The 18,638-nt window shown below is 46.9% G+C and overlaps 1 protein-coding gene across 1 annotated transcript; it reads left to right on the forward strand.

Annotated features, from left to right (window-relative positions):
- Window positions 1–1,695: 1,695 nt before the first annotated feature.
- Window positions 1,696–17,074, forward strand: crisp1.3 (cysteine-rich secretory protein 1 gene 3). Its single transcript, NM_001008203.1, is given in 8 exon segments — window positions 1,696–1,728; window positions 3,414–3,474; window positions 5,069–5,188; window positions 6,127–6,217; window positions 10,041–10,186; window positions 10,685–10,779; window positions 12,097–12,185; window positions 16,317–17,074. Coding segments are annotated over 7 exon segments (723 nt in total). The 5' UTR covers window positions 1,696–1,728; window positions 3,414–3,417; the 3' UTR covers window positions 16,442–17,074.
- The last annotated feature ends 1,564 nt before the right edge of the window (window positions 17,075–18,638 follow it).

Genomic DNA, 18,638 nt, shown 5'->3' on the forward strand with positions numbered 1-18,638 from the left:
TCAGCCCTTTTCTCCTTAAACTTCTGAATTCCCTTGGCCAGATTTTCCTGGAATCCCGGTTCATGCGGCAGCATATCAGGGTTAAACCCCGCAACTTGCACTGGGGACTCCGCTTGGGGCCCCTCAGAAACTCCTCCTTCTGCAGAAGCACCCCGAGGCCTAGGTGACTCAGATGAGGCCTGGGGCTTTCCTGGATCAGCATCCTTGGGCGCACCACACCCTCCAGGGCTGCAATTGCTCATGATTGAGCTCAACGAGCACCACACAACCTGCGATCAGCACCCAGCAGCACACACGGTCAGGTGAGCACTAGTGGGCGGTTCCTGCTGAATTGTGCTTAGTACAGGGGAATCCCTATGTGCCATAGTTTTATGGTATCTCTCTGTACAGGCTATGAGCAAACTTAGGGGGCTGTTCCTGCTGAATTGTGCTTAGTACAGGGGAATCCCTATGTGCCATAGTTTTATGGTATCTCTCTGTACAGGCTATGAGCAAACTTAGGGGGCTGTTCCTGCTGAATTGTGCTTAGTACAGGGGAATCCCTATGCCTATCCCTATACCATTAGCCTAGTGGCTTGAATTATTCTTACTACAGAGGGGCTGCTGTAAGATGCCATAGACCAGGGATCCCCAACCAGTGGCTCCCGGGCAACATGTTGCTCACCAACCCCTTGGGTGTTGCTCCCAGTGGCCTCCGAGTAGGTGCCATTTTTACATTTCTGGCTTGGAGACAAGTTTTGGAAGCCCAGAGACACAGTTTTACTCCAAGCAGAGCCTTCTGCAGGTCAGAAGTCCCCATGGGGCTACCCAATAGCCAATCACAGCCCTTATTTTGGCTTTTTTCATGCTTGTGTGGCTCACCAACACTTTTTACATCTGAGAGTAAATAAAGGTTGGGGGATCCCTGCCATTGACAGTCACTAGTTCAGTGATCCCCAACCAGTAGCTCTGGGACATGTTGCTCCCCAACCCCTTGGATGTTGCTCTCACTGCCCCCAAACCAGGGAGTTATTTTTGAATTCCTGACTTGGGGGCAAGTTTTGGTTGAATAAAAACAAGATTTCCTACCAAATAAAGCCCCCTGTAAGCTGATAGGGTGCATAGAGGCCCCTAATAGCCAATCACAGCCCTTATTTGGCTCCTCCATGAACTTTTATGGTGCTTGTGTTGCTCCCCAAGTCTTTTTACATTTGACGAGTAGGAAAGGTTGGGGACCCCTGGACTAGTTAGTGGGCTGGTTGGGGGCTCTGGGTACTGGGAATGCCAGGGTCTATTCTGAATCCCAGTCCAGGCCTGCTCAGGGGAATGTAACATATGAGATACAGGCCCCAGTAAGTGCCATATTCCTACAGTCTCCTACCTGCCCTAATAAACGAGTTTTTGTTGTTCAAACTCAAAAAACTGGTCCCCCCCATGTTTGAACGTGTGTCACGCAATTTTGCAGTCTCGGTCGTTTAACAGGGGGTGTAAATTACTACGGTCGGCTGGGCTGTAGGGTGGGTCACGGCTGCGCCTGTCAGACCCGCTCGCTGTTGGACAATAGGAAGAGTGACAGATACTTAGTGTCCCTAATGTCACACTTGCCCTCAGGCGCTTCTAAAGAATGTGGCGTATAACAGGCTTTACATGATAGGGACTGGGGGCATCCCTGGGATATATATTCTGCCTCCTCAGCATCTCACATACATCCTTACACAGACTCCCAGCAGAACCTGCTCCCACACACAGGTAGGTCGCACTCTGCTACTCTATCCCTTCCTTTACTCCACTTATCTTTACTCCTAGGTACTATATAATATGCACTGAGCAAAACAGCGGAAAAAAACTGCAAAACAGCGGAAAAAAACTGCAAAACTGCAGAAAAATCTGCAAAATTTTGCCAAGTGGAGTGGGTTTTTTCTCAGAATGTTTTCCTTTTATTAAGTGTATTGGTTTCAGTGGGCTGAATCAGGCAAAAAAGTGCTCATCCCTATATATATATATATATATATATATATATATATATCTAGATAAAATGTTTTCTTATATAAGGTATCTTTGCAACACAATTTTGCAATTTGAGCAGCTATCTGGTTGCCAGGGTCTAATTTAACCTAGCAACCAGGCAGAGGTTTGACTAGAGACAGGAATATGAATAGAGGAGGGCCAAAATAGAAAGATAAGGAATACCCATATTGGTTTGGTGAAAAAAATCTGCAAAACTGCAGAAAAATCAGCAAAATTTTGCAAAGTGCTTTGGAGTCAGTGGGTTTTTACCTTTTTTTTTTTTCATCTTTTTTTACATGTATTGGTTTCAATGGGCTGAATCAGGCAAAAAAAAAAAGTGTTCATCCCTATATATATATACAGGTATGGGATCCCTTATCCGGAAACCTGTTATCCAGAAAGCTCCGAATTACGGAATGCCCGTCTCCCATAGACTCCATTTTAATCAGATAATTCAGAATTTTAAAACTGATTTCCTTTTACTATGTAGAAATAAAACAGAACCTTGTAATTGATCCCAACTAAGATAATTAATCCTTATTGGATGCAAAACAATCCTATTGGGTTTGATTAATTGTTTAATTGATTTTTTAGTAGACTTAAGGTATTGAGATCCAAATTATGGAAAGACCCCTTATCCGGAATACCCTTGGTCCCGAGTATTCTGGATAATGGGTCCTATATAGCTCTCCAGTTTGCAATCTGAGCAGCTATCTGGTTGCCAGGGTCTAATTTAACCTAGCAACCAGGCAGAGGTTTGAACAGAGACAGGAATATGAATAGAGGAGGGCCAAAATAGAAAGATAAGTAACAATAACAATAAAATTGCAGCTTCACAATAGTTGGTTTGGTTGCCGGGGTCAGTGACCCCCAGTTGTAAGAGTCGGAAGAGGAAGACCAATAATTCACAAACTATGACAAATAAAAACAAAATAAAGCCCAATTAAATAGGTGCCATTCTATAGCATACTATAAGTTAACCTGAAGGTGAATCATACTAGTAACTAGTAACCATTAAAATATGTGTTTTTTTAAAATGTTTAATTATACAGATGTATTATAAAATGCCAGCCCCCTCCCCCACTGCAGAATACTTAACAAATACTTTATAAAAGAAAGAAATATTATACGACCCAACAAACAAGTAGTAGTAGCCCTGCAGTTTTCATGATGGTTTATATACTGTATATCAGCCCCTGTGCTTATTGCCCCTCTGGAGAGCAGATTATGGCAGTATAAATGTGCATAGGGGCCATATGCCCAACATTTCCAGTAAGAAAAAGAAAAAAATCAATTTTTTCCCATAAATGCTTCTATTCTGATCAGATTTGCCCACTTACCCATACTGTAGGTTTATAGAAACTGAATTTTTCTTTAAACTCTATTTACATCAACAAAAATGATTTTTTTGTTTTACCTTGAACCAGGAAAATGATGCTGATTGGTGCCCTGTGTATTGCGGCATTCATGGCACTCGCAGTTGAGTCGGTAGGTAACCGGATCTTTATATCATTACTATATTCTTGGTTGTTGTCACACAACATGACTCCAGCAGCAGCAACACGTATCTATCTATCTATCTATCTATCTATTATTTATCTATCATCTATCTATCTATGTATCTATGTATCTATGTATCTATCATCTATCTATCTATCTATCTATCATCTATCTATCTATCTATCTATCTATCTATCTATCTATCTATCTATCTATCTATCATCTATCTATTTATCTATCTATATCTATCTATCTATCTATCTATCTATCATCTATCTATATCTATCTATCTATCATCTATCTATCTATCTATCTATCTATCTATTATCTATCTATCTATCTATCTATCTATCTATCATCTATCTATCTATTTATCATCTATCCATCCATCCATCTATCTATCTATCTATCTATCTATCTATCTATCTATTTATCTATCTATCCATCATCTATCTATCTATCTATCATCTATCTATTTATCTATCAATCTATCTATTATCTATCTATCTATCTATCATCTATCTATCTATCTATCAATCTATCTATAGCTATCTATCTGTCTATCATCTATCTATCATCTATCTATCAATCTATCTATCATCTATCTATCTATCTATCTATCTATCTATCTATCTATCTATCTATCATCTATCTATCTATCTATCATCTATCTATCTATCTATCTATCTATCTATCATCTATCTATCTATCTATCATCTATCTATCTATCTATCATCTATCTATCTATCTATCTATCTATCTATCTATATCAATGTTCAGTTCAGTATATGCATGGGAAACCAATAGAAAAACACTGGGGAACAGATACAAACAGAGGTGCAACCAAGTCTGCAGCAACCAATAAGATGTTTGCAATAATTTTATAACTGCTAGTAGACAAATCAAAGTATTATTATTATTATTATTATTATTATCAAAGCAATTTTGCTACTGATATCAATAAATGCTTGCTACTTTGGGGTTGTTGACTAATATTCTGAGACAATTTGCCATTGGTCTTCATGTTTTATTTCTTGTGGTTCGTCAGTTATTTAATTTTTTTTTTGTTCAGCTGCTCTCTGGTTTGGTATTTCAGCAGATATCTTGTTGCTACGGTCTTATTTTCCCTAGCAACTAGGCAATGATTTCAGTGAAAAACTGGAATATGGCTAGGCAAATGACCGAATAGAAAGATAAGTAATATGAAGTAACCATAACCATTACATTGTAGCCTCAAAGAGCAGTTTTGTGGCTTCTGGGGTCAGTGACCCCCATCAGAGAGCTATAAAGAGGCAGAAAAGTAAGGTAAATAATTAAAAAAACTATGAAAAGCAAAAAATGAAGACCAGTTGCAAAGTTGCTAGGAATAGGACATTCTATAACATATTAAACATTAACTTAAAGATGAACTGCCCCTTTAAATCTGATGCATTGGTGCCCTGGCTGGTAGGGAAATCAGAGAGGTATCAATATTAGATCAATATTTAGAGTAAATTCCTAGATATATAGATATAACCATGGCAATTGTGGAGGAGGCTGCTGGGAATTTCTGCATTTGACCATTTGTTGAATAATTTTGCAGGCGGATCCCCCGTTTTCCTCAATATCGACTGATAATGTCACCGTCACTCAGATCATTATTAATGCCCACAATAACTACAGGAGAAATGCCTCTCCCTCTGCACGGAACATGCTGAAAATGGTAAGGAAATACGGGGGGCAGAACCCCCAAACTCAGGTAACGCAGTGCAGCCTAACCAATGAGCCACATGTTGAATTTATTGTACGAGCCCCGAGGTTCAGCAGCCCTATAACAACAAGGATCCAGAACTTTACAGTTGTCCCCAGCAGCCCCATCTTGGATTTTGATAGGCCATCTTTTGTGTGTCAGTGGCACTGCACATGCTCAGTGGGCTCTGGGCAGCTGTTGGGAAAAGTAGGGGTGAAATCATCAACACATTAGCTGAAAGTGAGGTTTCATCTGTCATAGACAGGGTCGGACTGGGGGGTGCAGGTCCCACCAGGGCTGCTGCTCCAGGGGTCCTGCAGATGCCCCCGCTGGCCACATCCCCCACACCCCTAACCCCCCACAGGGACCCCCGCTTAGTCCCCGTAAGCCCCCACAGAGCCTCCCTAACCCCCCGCAGGGTCCCCCACCCAATGTCCTCCCCTGAGCGTGCATAAGTTTAACGTCGGGGTCTAGGCCACTGGGGCCCACTAAGGCCCACTGGGTTTTTTCCCGGTGGCTCAGTCCGAACCTGGTCATAGAAGTTGGTACCACAGGGCTAATTATTCATTCTGATGCAGAATGCACTGGTTTCTATGCTGCCATGTAATCTGAATTAATTACTAATTAGCCTTGTACTTTGATGTTATAGTGTGTATATATATATATATACTGTATATTGAGAGTCAGTCCCTAAACTCAGGTAAGTGCCAGCAGCCCAGAACATGTGCCAGGAATCAGTAGAAAACATTTAGGGGTGATTTACAATGCCCCGCCCAGAGTGCAAAATGTTTTGGGGCCCTTGCCCTTCCTTGTACTTTCCTACAGAAGAGCAGAAGCCCCAGAAACCCTCTGCCTGATCCAACACAGACAGTAGAAATGACAAGGAATTTTTGCTTTTATTTTTTTTGTAGGTGTGGAACAAAGATGCGGCCATAAATGCAGCCAGTTGGGCAGCGACGTGCAGCGAGTCCCATAGCCCCTCAGATAAACGCACCATTCCTGGTAAAGAAAATGACATTGTGTTATTGGCACTTGAATACTGCACTTTGTGTATGTGCACACCCCCTTCTAATTATTGGAATTGCCTAATTAAGCCACACCCATCACTGCCAATGATGTTCTAGACAATTCCATACCTCCTGCTTTTGGGCAACAGGTCCTTTCCTGTTTCAGCAGTATTGCCCCTATGCACAGAGCCAGGCCCTTTCCTGTTACAGCAGTATTGCCCCTATGCACAGAGCCGGGCCCTTTCCTGTTACAGCAGTATTGCCCCTATGCACAGAGCCAGGCCCTTTCCTGTTACAGCAGTATTGCCCCTATGCACAGAGCCGGGCCCTTTCCTGTTACAGCAGTATTGCCCCTATGCACAGAGCCAGGCCCTTTCCTGTTACAGCAGTATTGCCCCTATGCACAGAGCCAGGCCCTTTCCTGTTTCAGCAGTATTGCCCCTATGCACAGAGCCGGGTCCTTTCCTGTTACAGCAGTATTGCCCCTATGCACAGAGACGGGCCTTTTCCTGTTACAGCAGTATTGCCCCTATGCACAGAGCCAGGCCCTTTCCTGTTTCAGCAGTATTGCCCCTATGCACAGAGCCAGGTCCTTTCCTGTTTCAGCAGTATTGCCCCTATGCACAGAGCCGGGCCCTTTCCTGTTACAGCAGTATTGCCCCTATGCACAGAGCCAGGCCCTTTCCTGTTACAGCAGTATTGCCCCTATGCACAGAGCCAGGTCCTTTCCTGTTACAGCAGTATTGCCCCTATGCACAGAGCCGGGCCCTTTCCTGTTACAGGAGTATTGCCCCTATGCACAGAGCCAGGCCCTTTCCTGTTACAGCAGTATTGCCCCTATGCACAGAGCCAGGTCCTTTCCTGTTACAGCAGTATTGCCCCTATGCACAGAGCCGGGCCCTTTCCTGTTACAGCAGTATTGCCCCTATGCACAGAGCCAGGCCCTTTCCTGTTACAGCAGTATTGCCCCTATGCACAGAGCCGGGCCCTTTCCTGTTACAGCAGTATTGCCCCTATGCACAGAGACGGGCCCTTTCCTGTTACAGCAGTATTGCCCCTATGCACAGAGCCAGGTCCTTTCCTGTTACAGCAGTATTGCCCCTATGCACAGAGCCGGGCCCTTTCCTGTTTCAGCAGTATTGCCCCTATGCACAGAGCCAGGCCCTTTCCTGTTACAGCAGTATTGCCCCTATGCACAGAGCCAGGTCCTTTCCTGTTACAGCAGTATTGCCCCTATGCACAGAGCCAGGTCCTTTCCTGTTACAGCAGTATTGCCCCTATGCACAGAGCCGGGTCCTTTCCTGTTACAGCAGTATTGCCCCTATGCACAGAGCCAGGCCCTTTCCTGTTACAGCAGTATTGCCCCTATGCACAGAGCCAGGTCCTTTCCTGTTACAGCAGTATTGCCCCTATGCACAGAGCCAGGCCCTTTCCTGTTACAGCAGTATTGCCCCTATGCACAGAGCCAGGTCCTTTCCTGTTACAGCAGTATTGCCCCTATGCACAGAGCCGGGCCCTTTCCTGTTTCAGCAGTATTGCCCCTATGCACAGAGCCAGGCCCTTTCCTGTTACAGCAGTATTGCCCCTATGCACAGAGCCAGGCCCTTTCCTGTTACAGCAGTATTGCCCCTATGCACAGAGCCAGGCCCTTTCCTGTTACAGCAGTATTGCCCCTATGCACAGAGCCAGGTCCTTTCCTGTTTCAGCAGTATTGCCCCTATGCACAGAGCCGGGCCCTTTCCTGTTACAGCAGTATTGCCCCTATGCACAGAGCCAGGCCCTTTCCTGTTACAGCAGTATTGCCCCTATGCACAGAGCCGGGTCCTTTCCTGTTACAGCAGTATTGCCCCTATGCACAGAGCCGGGTCCTTTCCTGTTACAGCAGTATTGCCCCTATGCACAGAGCCGGGCCCTTTCCTGTTACAGGAGTATTGCCCCTATGCACAGAGCCAGGTCCTTTCCTGTTACAGCAGTATTGCCCCTATGCACAGAGCCGGGCCCTTTCCTGTTACAGGAGTATTGCCCCTATGCACAGAGCCAGGCCCTTTCCTGTTACAGCAGTATTGCCCCTATGCACAGAGCCAGGTCCTTTCCTGTTACAGCAGTATTGCCCCTATGCACAGAGCCGGGCCCTTTCCTGTTACAGCAGTATTGCCCCTATGCACAGAGCCAGGCCCTTTCCTGTTACAGCAGTATTGCCCCTATGCACAGAGCCGGGCCCTTTCCTGTTACAGCAGTATTGCCCCTATGCACAGAGCCGGGCCCTTTCCTGTTACAGCAGTATTGCCCCTATGCACAGAGACGGGCCCTTTCCTGTTACAGCAGTATTGCCCCTATGCACAGAGCCAGGTCCTTTCCTGTTACAGCAGTATTGCCCCTATGCACAGAGCCGGGCCCTTTCCTGTTTCAGCAGTATTGCCCCTATGCACAGAGCCAGGCCCTTTCCTGTTACAGCAGTATTGCCCCTATGCACAGAGCCAGGTCCTTTCCTGTTACAGCAGTATTGCCCCTATGCACAGAGCCAGGTCCTTTCCTGTTACAGCAGTATTGCCCCTATGCACAGAGCCAGGCCCTTTCCTGTTACAGCAGTATTGCCCCTATGCACAGAGCCAGGTCCTTTCCTGTTACAGCAGTATTGCCCCTATGCACAGAGCCGGGCCCTTTCCTGTTACAGCAGTATTGCCCCTATGCACAGAGCCAGGCCCTTTCCTGTTACAGCAGTATTGCCCCTATGCACAGAGCCAGGTCCTTTCCTGTTACAGCAGTATTGCCCCTATGCACAGAGCCAGGTCCTTTCAAGACTGGGTTGGATTAGCCAGGAGCAGAACCCATTCTCTCAGGGCACTCATGTAACTGGGCTTTATCATCATTTCCTGGGCAGGGAAATGGGTTGAATGGGCAGGGAAATGGGCAGAGGGGGCGGGGAAATGGGTGGAGTGGGCAGGGAAATGGGTTGAATGGGCAAGGAAATGGGCAGAGGGGGCGGGGAAATGGGCAGAGGGGGCGGGGAAATGGGTGGAGTGGGCAGGGAAATGGGTTGAATGGGCAGGGAAATGGGCAGAGGGGGCGGGGAAATGGGCAGAGGGGGCGGGGAAATGGGCGGGGTGGGCAGGGAAATGGGTTGAATGGGCAGGGTAATGGGTTGAATGGGCAGGGAAATGGGTGGAGTGGGTGGGGCAATGGGAGGGGTGGGCAGGGAAATGGGTTGAATGGGCAGAGAAATGGGTGGAGTGGGTGGGGCAATGGGTGGGGTGGGAAGGGAAATGGGTTGAATGGACAGGGAAATGGGTGGAGTGGGTGGGGAAATGGGCGGGGTGGGCAGGGAAATGGGTTGAATGGGCAAGGAAATGGGTTGAATGGGCAAGGAAATGGGCAGAGTGGGTGGGGAAATGGGAAGAGTGGGTGGGGAAATGGGAAGAGTGGGTGGAGAAATGGGCAGAGTGGGTGGAGAAATGGGAAGAGTGGGTGGGGAAATGGGAAGAGTGGGTGGAGAAATGGGCAGAGTGGGTGTGGAAATGAGTGGAGAGGGCGGGGAAATGGGTGGAGTGGGCAGGGTATTGGTGGGCCTGTACATATAAGGAGTAATCCTTTAGCAGAGAGTATCAGGGAAGGGAGGGATTCTTGGGTATTATAAACGTACCACCGTTACATTACCAAGAATTTTGTAATTGTGGCCCTAACTGGTGATTTAGCCCAATTCCCCACTACAGATACTCATGGCTTTACATGGCCAGTGTAACCCCCCCTTACACCTGAGGATTCTGTTAGGGGCCATTAATATATCATTTTTACTCAAAATGTTTCTGTAAATCCTTTAGGCTTTGGCTGTGGGGAAAACCTGTACATGGCTTCCTATCCAGCCTCTTGGGAGGAGGCAGTTAAAGGGTGGTACAGCGAATATAATGACTTTCAGTATGGAGTGGGGCCTAAATCCCCCGGTCTGGTTACGGGACATTATACCCAGGTAAGCCATGATTTGTCTTGGGCTCTTATTAGTACTGTATGTATGTACTTACCCACACTGGCCTCCAGATCTTCTACCTTCAACTGTTATCTGGTTGCTAGAACTTAACGACCCTAGCAACCAGTCAGGCATTTGGATGTCTGAACATAAGACCAGTAGGAAAGGACGTGAGAAGAGACATAGGCAATTAACAATAAGGATGGAACAGTTGATATGGTTATTGGTTGCCGGTCAATGACCCTGACAACAAGGCAGCCCTATTAGTGACAGCCAGGGGGCAGGATAGGTGCAAGTAGTGTAAAAAAATTTGATACAGAGAACTGACCAATAATGAATGGAGATGGGTATGGGGGGGGGCATTGGTTGTATATTTGGGATGCAGGCCTATGATATGGGAATCACACGGGGATATTGTCAGTAAATCTATTGGCCCCACATCAGTAGGTACTGGGCAGTTATGTGCCAGGATATTAATGTATTTATTGCTTGTTCTTACAGGTCATGTGGTACAATTCATACATGGTGGGATGCAGCGTCTCCTACTGCCCTAAAAGCCCTTACAAATACTTCTATGTTTGCCAGTACTGCCCAGCGTAAGTGCCTTTGTATTCTGTGCATTCAGCTACCAAGCAATCCCCTCACTCACTCACTCACCCCCCGGTCTGGCCCCTCCCCTCACTCACTCACCCCTGGTCTGGCCCCTCCCCTCACTCACTCACCCCTGGTCTGGCCCGTCCCCTCACTCACTCACCCCAGGTCTGGCCCCTCCCCTCACTCACTCACCCCTGGTCTGCCCCCTCCCCTCACTCACCCCCGGTCTGGCCTGTCCTACACTCACTCACCCCCAGTCTGGCCTGTCCTACACTAACTTACCCCCAGTCTGGCCAGTCCTACACTCACTCACCCCTGGTCTGGCCAGTCCTACACTCACTCACCCCCGGTCTGGCCTGTCCTACACTCACTCACCCCCGGTCTGGCCTGTCCTACACTCACTCACCCCTGGTCTGGCCAGTCCTACACTCACTCACCCCCAGTCTGGCCAGTCCTACACTCACTCACCCCTGGTCTGGCCAGTCCTACACTCACTCACCCCCGGTCTGGCCTGTCCTACACTCACTCACCCCCGGTCTGGCCTACACTCACTCACCCCCGGTCTGGCCAGTCCTACACTCACTCACCCCCGGTCTGGCCTGTCCTACACTCACTCACCCCTGGTCTGGCCTGTCCTACACTCACTCACCCCCGGTCTGGCCTGTCCTACACTCATTCACCCCTGGTCTGGCCAGTCCTACACTCACTCACCCCCAGTCTGGCCAGTCCTACACTCACTCACCCCCAGTCTGGCCTGTCCTACACTCACTCACCCCTGGTCTGGCCTGTCCTACACTCACTCACCCCCGGTCTGGCCTGTCCTACACTCACTCACCCCTGGTCTGGCCTGTCCTACACTCACTCACCCCTGGTCTGGCCTGTCCTACACTCACTCACCCCCGGTCTGGCCTGTCCTACACTCACTCACCCCTGGTCTGGCCTGTCCTACACTCACTCACCCCTGGTCTGGCCAGTCCTACACTCACTCACCCCCAGTCTGGCCTGTCCTACACTCACTCACCCCTGGTCTGGCCTGTCCTACACTCACTCACCCCCGGTCTGGCCTATCCTACACTCACTCACCCCCGGGCATTAACCCATTCTGTGCATTAAGCACCCAAGCAATGCCCCCCCCCTGTCAGTGCCTTGGGAAGAAGCACGTAACTAGACAGCACCATTAGTACAGGACAAAACCTTCCAACATCTCTTCAAAACAGGACAATTTAAGAGATTTTTGGACAATTGAGAGTGTTCTGTACCCTATCCCTAATGTCCTCTCCGTATTCTCTCTGCTAATGATACTTATCTTACAATTTTAGGGGAAACCTTGACAGCACAATGAGCACCCCGTATAAAACTGGCCCAAAGTGCGCAGACTGTCCGACAGCCTGTGATAATGGCCTTTGCAGTAAGTTTCACAGAGCACTTTTTTATCTCTTTGTTACAGTGGTGACTTGGTGGATTATGATGAAGGGGATCATTAGCCCTTAGTTCATTCTATGTACTGCAGGGGGCGCTAGGAGGCAATGTAGATGTCAGACAAAAGCTGTTGTGTAGCCCCAGGGGCAGCTATTTAAGCTGGAAAAAAGGAGAAAAGGCACAGGTTACATGGTAGATAACAAATAAGCTCTGTAGAATACAATGGCAATCTATGTAGTTTATCTGTTATCTTCTATGTAACTTGTGCCTTTTCTCCTTTTTCCAGCTTGAATGGCTGCCCCCGGGGCTACACAGCAGGGTATTTATATAAACTATAGTAGGGTTTCTGTAGCAAACACCCCAGCTGTACCGGTGCAGGAATGGCTGCCCCCGGGGCTACACAGCGGGGTATTTATATAAACTATAGTAGGGTTTCTGTAGCAAACACCCCAGCTGTACCAGTGCAGGAATAGCTGCCCCCGGGGCTACACAGCGGGGTATTTATATAAACTATAGTAGGGTTTCTGTAGCAAACACCCCAGCTGTACCAGTGCAGGAATGGCTGCCCCCGGGGCTACACAGTGGGGTATTTATATAAACTATAGTAGGGTTTCTGTAGCAAACACCCCAGCTGTACCAGTGCAGGAATGGCTGCCCCTGGGGCTACACAGCGGGGTATTTATATAAACTATAGTAGGGTTTCTGTAGCAAACACCCCAGCTGTACCAGTGCAGGAATGGCTGCCCCCGGGGCTACACAGCGGGGTTTTTATATAAACTATAGTAGGGTTTCTGTAGCAAACACCCCAGCTGTACCAGTGCAGGAATGGCTGCCCCCGGGGCTACACAGCGGGGTATTTATATAAACTATAGTAGGGTTTCTATAGCAAACACCCCAGATGTACCAGTGCAGGAATGGCTGCCCCCGGGGCTACACATCGGGGTATTTATATAAACTATAGTAGGGTTTCTGTAGCAAACACCCCAGCTGTACCAGTGCAGGAATGGCTGCCCCCGGGGCTACACAGCGGGGTATTTATATAAACTATAGTAGGGTTTCTGTAGCAAACACCCCAGCTGTACCAGTGCAGGAATGGCTGCCCCCGGGGCTACACAGTGGGGTATTTATATAAACTATAGTAGGGTTTCTGTAGCAAACACCCCAGCTGTACCAGTGCAGGAATGGCTGCCCCTGGGCTACACAGCGGGGTATTTATATAAACTATAGTAGGGTTTCTGTAGCAAACACCCCAGCTGTACTAGTGCAGGAATGGCTGCCCCCGGGGCTACACAGAGGGGTATTTATATAAACTATAGTAGGGTTTCTGTAGCAAACACCCCAGCTGAACCAGTGCAGGAATGGCTGCCCCCGGGGCTACACAGCGGGGTATTTATATAAACTATAGTAGGGTTTCTGTAGCAAACACCCCAGCTGTACCAGTGCAGGAATGGCTGCCCCCGGGGCTACACAGCGGGGTATTTATATATACTATAGTAGGGTTTCTATAGCAAACACCCCAGATGTACCAGTGCAGGAATGGCTGCCCCCGGGGCTACACATCGGGGTATTTATATAAACTATAGTAGGGTTTCTGTAGCAAACACCCCAGCTGTACCAGTGCAGGAACGGCTGCCCCCGGGGCTACACAGCGGGGTTTTTATATAAACTATAGTAGGGTTTCTGTAGCAAACACCCCAGCTGTACCAGTGCAGGAATGGCTGCCCCCGGGGCTACACAGCGGGGTTTTTATATAAACTATAGTAGGGTTTCTGTAGCAAACACCCCAGCTGTACCAGTGCAGGAACGGCTGCCCCCGGGGCTACACAGCGGGGTATTTATATAAACTATAGTAGGGTTTCTGTAGCAAACACCCCAGCTGTACCAGTGCAGGAACGGCTGCCCCCGGGGCTACACAGCGGGGTATTTATATAAACTATATTAGGGTTTCTGTAGCAAACACCCCAGCTGTACCAGTGCAGGAATGGCTGCCCCCGGGGCTACACAGCGGGGTATTTATATAAACTATAGTAGGGTTTCTGTAGCAAACACCCCAGCTGTACCAGTGCAGGAATGGCTGCCCCCGGGGCTACACAGCGGGGTATTTATATAAACTATAGTAGGGTTTCTGTAGCAAACACCCCAGCTGTACCAGTGCAGGAACGGCTGCCCCCGGGGCTACACAGCAGGGTATTTATATAAACTATAGTAGGGTTTCTGTAGCAAACACCCCAGCTGTACCAGTGCAGGAATGGCTGCCCCCGGGGCTACACAGCAGGGTATTTATATAAACTATAGTAGGGTTTCTGTAGCAAACACCCCAGCTGTACCAGTGCAGGAACGGCTGCCCCCGGGGGTACACAGCGGGGTATTTATATAAACTATAGTAGGGTTTCTGTAGCAAACACCCCAGCTGTACCAGTGCAGGAACGGCTGCCCCCGGGGCTACACAGCGGGGTATTTATATAAACTATAGTAGGGTTTCTGTAGCAAACACCCCAGCTGTACCAGTGCAGGAACGGCTGCCCCCGGGGGTACACAGCGGGGTATTTATATAAACTATAGTAGGGTTTCTGTAGCAAACACCCCAGCTGTACCAGTGCAGGAACGGCTGCCCCCGGGGCTACACAGCGGGGTATTTATATAAACTATAGTAGGGTTTCTGTAGCAAACACCCCAGCTGTACCAGTGCAGGAATGGCTGCCCCCGGGGCTACACAGCGGGGTATTTATATAAACTATAGTAGGGTTTCTGTAGCAAACACCCCAGCTGTACCAGTGCAGGAACGGCTGCCCCCGGGGCTACACAGTGGGGTATTTATATAAACTATAGTAGGGTTTCTGTAGCAAACACCCCAGCTGTACCGGTGCAGGAATGGCTGCCCCCGGGGCTACACAGCGGGGTATTTATATAAACTATAGTAGGGTTTCTGTAGCAAACACCCCAGCTGTACCAGTGCAGGAATGGCTGCCCCCGGGGCTACACAGCAGGGTATTTATATAAACTATAGTAGGGTTTCTGTAGCAAACACCCCAGCTGTACCAGTGCAGGAATGGCTGCCCCCGGGGCTACACAGCGGGGTATTTATATAAACTATAGTAGGGTTTCTGTAGCAAACACCCCAGCTGTACCGGTGCAGGAATGGCTGCCCCCGGGGCTACACAGCAGGGTATTTATATAAACTATAGTAGGGTTTCTGTAGCAAACACCCCAGCTGTACCAGTGCAGGAATGGCTGCCCCCGGGGCTACACAGCGGGGTATTTATATAAACTATAGTAGGGTTTCTGTAGCAAACACCCCAGCTGTACCAGTGCAGGAATGGCTGCCCCCGGGGCTACACAGCGGGGTATTTATATAAACTATAGTAGGGTTTCTGTAGCAAACACCCCAGCTGTACCGGTGTAGGAACGGCTGCCCCCGGGGCTACACAGCGGGGTATTTATATAAACTATAGTAGGGTTTCTGTAGCAAACACCCCAGCTGTACCAGTGCAGGAATGGCTGCCCCCGGGGCTACACAGCGGGGTATTTATATAAACTATAGTAGGGTTTCTGTAGCAAACACCCCAGCTGTACCAGTGCAGGAATGGCTGCCCCCGGGGCTACACAGCAGGGTATTTATATAAACTATAGTAGGGTTTCTGTAGCAAACACCCCAGCTGTACCAGTGCAGGAATGGCTGCCCCCGGGGCTACACAGCAGGGTATTTATATAAACTATTGTATTTTTTTTTAAAAGTAAACATACAACTTTTACCAGTGCAGGGCAATTGTACATATATATTAATTTGTTTGATAAACTTTCATTTTTTGGTGTTACTGTTACTTAGGATTCAAGGTCAGGACATTATCACAGTGGCGCCCCCTTCAGTATTTGACATATATCTACTGGCAGTTGGAAGCAGGGAAATGTTCCTACGTCAGCTAAAGAGCCATAATACGCATCATTAGACCTTATGTAAAGTTAAGGGTTGAACGTTAGGCAAGCCAGTCTGCTCCCCAAGAGGGTTGGTGTTATGGGAAATGGGTGGGGGTTTGGGTGCATCTGGGACCTGAAGGTGTATAGTGACCGTAATGATCTACCAATCTCAGAATTGACTGACAATTTCTCTTTTCTGTTTCAGCCAATTACTGTCCCTATCAAGATTTATATTCCAATTGCAAGACTTACGCTTCTTATTGCAATACTTTTCCTACAATAAGGGACGGCTGCAAGGCTACCTGTCTCTGCACCAATCAGATCATCTGATTTCAGCCCTGTGGCTGGGGCTTGGATTGGGACTGAACACAACGGAAATAATTCAAATAATGATATAATTAAAGACCATTTTTTTCTTGTCACAATTGGTGTACTTTATAAAAATGTATGTAATAGAACGTCAGCTCTTATACACAGATATATATATGGTTGTGTTTTATTTATACTTTATTTATTGTGTTTTGGGTGCACAAAACAAACAGCCAATAGCAGACAATGGTCTTGCCCTGCAACATTCTCACGTCTGTCAGCCCCAAACCAGCTATGTTACTATTTTAGCCCTTGCACTTGGGCTTGCATTCCTAAATAAGCCTTTTGAACTCAAAAACTAAACAAAAACTTTTTTTTATTATTATTAGTCAACAAGCAGCCTAAAATGCACATATAGTGCTGACTAAGGTAGAAGAAATGAAGGAGCTTAGCGGTGTGGGGTTGGCCCCTTGGGACTTGGAGCAGGGGCCAGTGGGGCTCAGTCAAAATTATAGTTATCGGACCCCTTATCCGGAAAGAAATTATCCAGAAAGTTCTGAATTACGGAATGGCCATATCCCATATACTCCATTTTAATGAAATAATGCACATTTTTCTCTGTAATAATAAAACAGTACCTGTACTTGATCCCAACTAAGATATAATTACCCCTTATTGGGGGCAGAACAGCCCTATTGGGTTTATTTAATGGTTAAATGATTCCCTTTTCTCTGTAATAATAAAACAGTACCTGTACTTGATCCCAACTAAGATATAATTACCCCTTATTGGGGCAGAACAGCCCTATTGGTTTTATTTCATGGTTAAATGATTCCCTTTTCTCTGTAATAATAAAACAGTACCTGTACTTGATCCCAACTAAGATATAATTACCCCTTATTGGGGCAGAACAGCCCTATTGGGTTTATTTCATGGTTAAATGATTCCCTTTTCTCTGTAATAATAAAACAGTACCTGTACTTGATCCCAACTAAGATATAATTACCCCTTATTGGGGGCAGAACAGCCCTATTGGGTTTATTCAATATTTAAATGATTTTTAGCAGACGTTATGGAGATCCAAATTACGGAAAGATCCCTTATCCGGAAAACCCCAGGTCCCGAGCATTCTGGATAACAGGTCCCGTACCTGTACTACATTGTTACTGCTGGGTTAGGAACCCCTGACGCCCATTCTCAGTAAACCTGAAGCCCCCTGGTATCGCACCCAAGTCTCTGTCATGTGGGAGGTCCCATAATTGAGTGTAAGGGGGAATTTATTATTATTAACATTTATTTATAAAGCGCCAACATATTCTGCAGCGCTGTACAATAAGTGGGTGTATAACCAAACAGTCTGATTCATTGGCCATAAAATGCCATAATGCCTGCAAGGTACAGTACCTGCAAAAACAATGAATGCACGCCGTACACATTTACGTTGCATTTAAAAATGCTTATAAAATGTATTGCAATCTGCTGTTCACATTTTTATGCAACCACCACATTTTAATCTATTGGTTTAAACTACTATCATGAAAGCATAGCAGGAGTGCCCCCTACTGGTCAATATATATCATGAATACTGCAACAGAAAAGAACACATCCAGTAGGGATCACAACCTAAAAATGGATCAGTGAATATAATAATCCATAACCCCATGTATATAGATTTATAACCACATTTTTGAATAATAAAAAATAAATAGAAATAAAAAATACTATTGAATTGTGCTTAGTACAGGGGAATCCCTATGTGCCATAGTTTTATGGTATCTCTCTGTACAGGCTATGAGCAAACTTAGGGGGCTGTTCCTGCTGAATTGTGCTTAGTACAGGGGAATCCCTATGTGCCATAGTTTTATGGTATCTCTCTGTACAGGCTATGAGCAAACTTAGGGGGCTGTTCCTGCTGAATTGTGCTTAGTACAGGGGAATCCCTATGCTGCCATAGTTTTATGGTATCTCTCTGTACAGGCTATGAGCAAACTTAGGGGGCTGTTCCTGCTGAATTGTGCTTAGTACAGGGGAATCCCTATGCTGCCATAGTTTTATGGTATCTCTCTGTACAGGCTATGAGCAAACTTAGGGGGCTGTTCCTGCTGAATTGTGCTTAGTACAGGGGAATCCCTATGCTGCCATAGCTTTATGGTATCTCTCTGTACAGGCTATGAGCAAACTTAGGGGGCTGTTCCTGCTGAATTGTGCTTAGTACAGG

Source organism: Xenopus tropicalis, chromosome 5 (assembly GCF_000004195.4).
Source record: "Xenopus tropicalis strain Nigerian chromosome 5, UCB_Xtro_10.0, whole genome shotgun sequence".
Taxonomy (NCBI): Eukaryota; Metazoa; Chordata; class Amphibia; order Anura; family Pipidae; genus Xenopus; species Xenopus tropicalis.